Source organism: Triticum aestivum, chromosome 2B (genome assembly GCF_018294505.1).
Source record: "Triticum aestivum cultivar Chinese Spring chromosome 2B, IWGSC CS RefSeq v2.1, whole genome shotgun sequence".
In the NCBI taxonomy this organism is placed as follows: Eukaryota; Viridiplantae; Streptophyta; class Magnoliopsida; order Poales; family Poaceae; genus Triticum; species Triticum aestivum.
This window is the reverse complement of record NC_057798.1, coordinates 784,212,232-784,218,231: the sequence shown is the minus strand read 5'-3', so window position 1 is coordinate 784,218,231 and position 6,000 is coordinate 784,212,232. Positions and strand designations below refer to the sequence as shown.

At 46.4% G+C, this 6,000-nt stretch overlaps 1 protein-coding gene and 1 long non-coding RNA gene across 2 annotated transcripts; one reads left to right on the top strand and one right to left on the bottom strand.

Annotated features, from left to right (window-relative positions):
• The first annotated feature begins 240 nt into the window (after positions 1-240).
• LOC123042722 (uncharacterized) lies at positions 241-2,312 on the top strand. The gene is made up of 3 exons (XM_044465111.1): positions 241-659; positions 1,085-1,302; positions 1,530-2,312. The coding sequence occupies exons 1-3, from the start codon at positions 362-364 to the stop codon at positions 2,142-2,144; spliced, it is 1,131 nt and encodes a 376-aa protein (XP_044321046.1). The 5' UTR covers positions 241-361; the 3' UTR covers positions 2,145-2,312.
• Positions 2,313-4,107: 1,795 nt separating this feature from the next.
• On the bottom strand, positions 4,108-5,593 carry LOC123042721 (uncharacterized). Its single transcript, XR_006418888.1, has 2 exons — positions 5,197-5,593; positions 4,108-4,515 (listed from the first exon to the last, which is right to left on the bottom strand). It is a non-coding gene; the product is annotated as an uncharacterized lncRNA (long non-coding RNA).
• Between the last annotated feature and the right edge of the window lie 407 nt (positions 5,594-6,000).

The following is a 6,000-nucleotide window of genomic DNA, read 5'->3' as shown; positions in this document are numbered from 1 at the left end:
ATTTTTTAAATGTCACAATTTTTTTCCTTTGAATGCTATCATTTTTTCTAAAATTTGTGTGAATAAATTTTTATACTGCATGATCTAAAGAAAACTATCTAATGTAATGAAGGAAATATATATTTAAAATATATAGAAATAAAAATAAAAAAGAAACCAACTGACGAACCAACAAATGAAGGAGCGCATTACTGAGCCGACCCAGTAGCTCCTTCGCCTATCACCCACGGCCCACCGGCCCCGTCAAAAAAAAGAGAGAAGGAAAGATTCGGAAAGAGAAGCTACAGCGAGGGGAAAGCCGCACCGAGGAAACCCTAACCACCGTCGACTGATTGAGCGGCGGCGGCGGCGAGCGGCGGAGATGGAGTTCGAGACGATGAGCAGCGCATTCGCGGGGCTCAAGACCCACACTAGCGACGACGACGGCGCAGCAAGGCCGGCCGGCGGAACTCGCGGGGCCGCGACCGGGAAGGAGCCCATCTGCAGCAAGGCCGGGGCAAACGCACGGCGGCGGGAGCGCCAACTTTTTCGCGATTCGATCAAGGCAGGGCGCCGCCCCCCACGTCGAGGCGACGAGGAAGAGGAGGGCGCGATCCCCGTCTACCGCCGTGCCTGGGAGACCTCCTTCGGCGGCGTCTTCGGCTCCTTCGACGACGAAAGTAAGAACAAAACTGTTGTGCCTATACTCATCTCAGCTCACTTTATCTTTCCATCAAGCTAGTGTCAAATCAAGTTTCAGCACAATCCGATATGCGATTTCGTAGCGTGCGCGATGCGGTTTTCGGTTAATTTGTAGTGTAACAACAATTAATTGCAAGGATGAGCAATGGGCGCATGAAACTAGATCGATTTTCTTTGCCATCCCCCTTCTTCAACCAGAAGAGGGGTCTCTCTGAAAACTGTTACTCCAGCTTTGGTAACCAAGGAGTACATCTATTTTACCAGGAAACAACCACATATTCAACCCATTAGATTATATAAGATGAATATAAACAAACCATCTTCCTGATAGTAAGCTGCTGCCATTGCTATCCAAAGTACTGTATCTCTGATCCATCTAATAACTTAATCTGGCTTCTTGCAGCTGCCCTTGGTCCCATGCGCTACACATCTGGACCTATCCCGGAAAATGCTGTTCCAGCTAGCACCTTGCAGATCTTCTCTGTCAGAGTTACTGACCTGAAAGGTCTCTGGTGGCCACTTCATGTCTATGGCTTGGTTGCCACCAGAGATGAGGCAGATCATAATCGCAACTTTCTTTTCAGGCGCACGAGGGATAACTGCCAAATCCTTACCAAAGAGGTGCTTGCTTGTTTACCTTTTTTCGTCATCTATCCTTTTGCCGCTAGTAATATTCAGCATCATAATTTACTGAAATCGTGTTGCCCCTCCCAGTGGACTTGTGTATGTTTCTCCATGTCCATGGCGTAGTGGGCAATGCCATTTTCTATGCTTTGTTATTTGGAAGGAACAAAGGTATCTCGAACAGTCTGTCAGCTAACTAATTAGTGGTTATGCTGGCATTGCAGGATCCAGTTTTGCTGTTAACAGGCCCGTCTCGCGCAGTCCTGTTGGCTGGTCTGGTCACCTTCGAAGTACAGCTGATGGTAAAGAGCAAAACTGAACTTGCAGATAAAGTGCTGGCTTCCAAAGTCTTCTATTTCCACCAGGGATCTCGCCGAGAAGACAGTATCTGTACACGCATCCCCTACAAGCATTGTGCGCTCGAGTTTGCGCTCGCGCCTCTGCGGCATTCGGTCGAGGCCACCGTCAGCGTCCAGCTCGTCGACGGGTCGTGGCCGGACGGTCACCAGGGACTGGTCTTCTCCTGCACCGACAGCATAAAAGATACCAAGATGGTGCTGCTTGACTGTCGAGATGGGAACATGCCCATCGGTTCGGACGGCATGTTTGAGCTCTCCAGGTGCGTTGTTTGCGCAGAGCTGGGCGGGAGGGATAAGCTCATGGTGTCCGTGCAGGCGCGGCGCGTCGGTTTCCTTATGAGAAATGCGGCCGTCTTCGAGCCCAAGATGTCCGGGACGAGCGTTGGCATGTGTGATCTTCGTTTCTGCAAGATGCAGGTGACCGTTGCCTGGTCCCTGCTCTCCACCTCTGGCACACATGCAGATGCAGGTGGTAAGTAGCAGGGGCTGTCTGGGTAATGTGTGCTAAGCCATGTATGGGAGAGTAGTATGTCGTTTATTTGGTCCTGTGTTTTCCTAGCTCCGTTGTAAGCTTGTGATGGGCATGGGCCTTTGTTGTGAGACGGTTCGTTGTAAATATACCGGTGTCAAGGTTTTGGGCATGACAAATCTTGCACGTTGTACCTTGGGGTTTGGATTTGGGCATGGTAGCCTTGCACTTTGTACCTTGGGATTTGGGCATGACGATCTTGCACATTTAGTCTGACCTGAAAGTGTTGTGAGACATTATCTTGCACTTAGTCTCATTTACAAAGTTTCACTTATGCCAATTTGAAAGGTAGGGAGCAAAGCCCATTGCTAGTTGGTTCTAAATGAAAAGGTGCACTCTGTGCACAATCGAAGCCTTTCGGTCCACTAGTAAACGTGAATGCACGTCTCTACCAAACTTGCACGTGCAATAATGCACGATCTTTATTCTAATAACCTCCGCCCTTTCACTAAAGCGATCTACAAGGGCCAATGGTAGAAACATACCAGCACTCGGCAATGTCACAAACTCTCCTTCGCAAAAAAAAAATGTCACAAACCCTGGCGTGGCCTTATAGCACTACCAGCATGCATTGCCATCTCTCTACTCCCGTCACTACATATGTCCATGGCAGAGTTGCGACTTTCTCCTTGCCATGCAGCCGCTTTTGCCATGTAATAGTAATGGGATGTGCTTCTTCTCAACTCGAGGGGCATAGACAGTTAAATCGCCACATACAACAATTATAGCTAAGTGTAGGACGCAAATGAAGTAAATTCAGAAGGCTTGAACAACTTATTAAAATGTTGAAGCGCAAAAAAATTCTACCATCAAAAGATGAAATGCATAGTACCAGTGACGGAGCTACGTTGGGGCAAAACCCGGCCATGGCCCGCCTAGTGTAGCACCAAATAGTGAAGATTGAGAGACTCTTAATAGGAAAATTAGTAAGGTTAGCTTCAATCTGGCCTGTTTGGCCCACCCAAGGATTTTACCCTAGCTCCGCCACTGCATAATACTAAAGCATTAAAATCAAAATGAAATAGGATGAATTCAACTACCTTCGGGATTCCATATAAAGGTTGTGGAGTGGACATGACGCAACAGAAAAACGGCAAGCAAACAATAGCAGTTCGTATGGAAATGGTTACCATAAGGAAATAACAATTTTCATGAAAAAGGAGCTTATATTTTCAGTCTGGTGGAAATAAACATAAAAACATAGAAAAATAAATCTATGCATTGCACGTCTATGGCACTATTAATGCGAAAAGTTTTAAATAAATATGACAAAATACTTATTTCAGTTCTCAAGATAATATTAAATTATTAATGCGTACAAAGAAAATACCCAAAGCTATTTGTGGTTCCTAAAGCATGCAGTTGAATTATTGGCCAATGGAGAAATCCCAGATCTATCTGTGGTTCTTTCATCAGCAATCATTCCTTGTGTTTCTATAAATCTCTGTAGTAATGAGTTCAGCTGCATAGAATATTCAGACTAATAACACTGAGAGGCAAGAGCAACTTAGCAAAACTATTGTTGGCAAAGAATAATTCTCTACAACACAGAGTCTGGAACTCTGGATCCTCTTTTATTTGACCACTATTAGCAAAAGTAGATCCTCTGTTAGCTTGCAAATGTTAACAAAAGTACTTTTAAGACACAAATGAAAAAGGCTTAATTGGTTACCAAGTGTGGGCGCATGCCACAAGCTGAATTAACTACTCTTTCTCCTCAAACTGAATCAAGATGCACTCGTAATGGGCATATCTTTCGCCGTCTGACAGGTTCAAATTATCATCAGTGCTAGTACCAAGTGCACAGGTCAATTCATGCCAACAGATGTGAACCGAAAAGCAGAAAAAACAAACTAACCTGATTGAGCAACAACCTGAAATACAGCTGCAAACAAGGGTGCAAGCATGGTATCATACATGATTTATCTAGTAAGGATTGTTGTAAGAACTTATTCTGAATTCTCTGAGATCCAAAGAGGTATATTGGACAAACTATTCTGATCTAGAAACCCCGAACAGTCTGGAAGGGGATAATCAAAAGAAAATAGCACATGTATGTTGTCCAATCCATGAATGGCATACAAGCTTCCTACCACAAATTTTAAAAAATTCATGCTAAAATATGAAAGATTGTAGAAGATATAGTACAACAGATGATTGGAGATAAATTCGACGTCTATAACCAAATTTTCAAAACAAGCATAAATTGCACAGAACACCACTCAAATGGTCAGGAGGAAAAACGCGCATCTTCTGTTCCTTTGAATGGGCTCCAGCGTCACTGGGGCAACAACCTCTACATCTTCGGCATCCTTCCCCAGTCTGCAACAATAAATAAAAATATTAGGCAAGAAATATGCAACTGGCCTGATATCCGTATAGTGACTGCCGCCGTCGTGGTGCAGGTGCTCGACCTGAATTAGTGAGAGCTAACCGCTGAATCTTCACGGCGATTAAGCGCTCCCATGAATTAGAGAGAATCACTCTCTGCGCGGATTACAACCATTTTCTTTTATCTATGTGAGAATGCTTGCACTTCCAATACTAATCACAAACAGCTACATGCCTTGGCGATCGGCCGATCTAGATAAACTGAAGAAAAAGGAAAAAGGTATCTCATTCTCATCCATCTACCTACCTACATGTAGTTCTGAACTTAGCCTCCGCGGTGAGCTTCTCCTGCTCGCTGGCCAGAGGCTGCCCGTGCTCGGTCGCCTTGCTGGGGGTCGCCGAGTTTGTGCTTGAAGGCATCTCTAACTCCGATAGTTAGTGTATGGAAACTACTCAGAAATTGCAGCTCGGTGAGGTCCGCAGGACTGTGAAGGAAGCTGCTAGCTGAGATGTAATTTCAGATGTAGTAACACACTAACAGTACCACCGGGGCAGCTAACAATTGATCCGGTGTCTGAACCACACAAATTTATCTTCTTACTCATCGCATGAATACACTCCCCCGCTTCTCTTCTGAAATCGTGAGCAGGCAATGGTTTGTTTGGGGATTACCTTGACCATCGTAGAGCTTCCAGTGAAGATGGCGGCGACAGTCGGGGGCGCATCGAAGGGGCTCGAAGGGAGAGATGGACGCGTGCGGACGCTTCATTCTCGGCTCCGGCCCTGGCCTGCTACGGAAGGCGCCGAGGCGGACGGGAGACGCCGGTTCGGGAGAAGCGCGAGGATGATGAGGGCTGCAGGGGCGGCAGAGCAGGGCGAGGGAAGTCCACCCGCGTCCTACGCTCGTCGTTGGCACGGCTGCCTCCGCGGCATCCTCCACCTAGCGACGGGATGGGGGGTCTGTGCCAATGGCGTGGGGGCGGTGACGGGATCTGAGGGCCTCATTCTCGCCCGCATAACCGGAGGAGTTAGCGAGGAAGATGCGGCGTGCGTGGGGCGTGGACGAAGGATTGTCGGGCGGGATTAGCGGTTTGTTGATGTGCTCCATCCGGGTCGATCTGACCGGGCAGAACATCGAATCTGAACCATTCGATTAGCTGGCAGACCACGAAATTACTATGGACTCTTAGATTTGAGTAATTGGATTAGATCTAAGGGCTCTATTTATCCTGTGTACATTTGCTTGGGTGGTTTTAGGGGAATTCATGTTTGCTCTTTTAATAGTAGTATAGATATAGATGATGTCAAAAAAGAACAGTTTTACTAAAATTCAGCTGTCTGTTTTTAAATTGGCTTTAGGTCGTTTTTTGTGCCGTCCGATCAGTACGAATCTCAGCACACCTTTGAGTCCTCGTTCCACTATTTTTTGCCAGCACGCACGTGCGATTTTGAGTTTGAGCTGTTCAGATTTGGGGG

Excerpts from the sequence above, each read along its gene's own strand:
- LOC123042722 (XM_044465111.1), top strand. The coding sequence starts at position 362 with ATGGAGTTCGAGACGATGAGCAGCGCATTCGCGGGGCTCAAGACCCAC. Across the intron at positions 660-1,084 it reads CGGCTCCTTCGACGACGAAA|CTGCCCTTGGTCCCATGCGC; the intron begins GTAAGAACAAAA and ends GGCTTCTTGCAG. Across the intron at positions 1,303-1,529 it reads GCCAAATCCTTACCAAAGAG|GATCCAGTTTTGCTGTTAAC; the intron begins GTGCTTGCTTGT and ends CTGGCATTGCAG.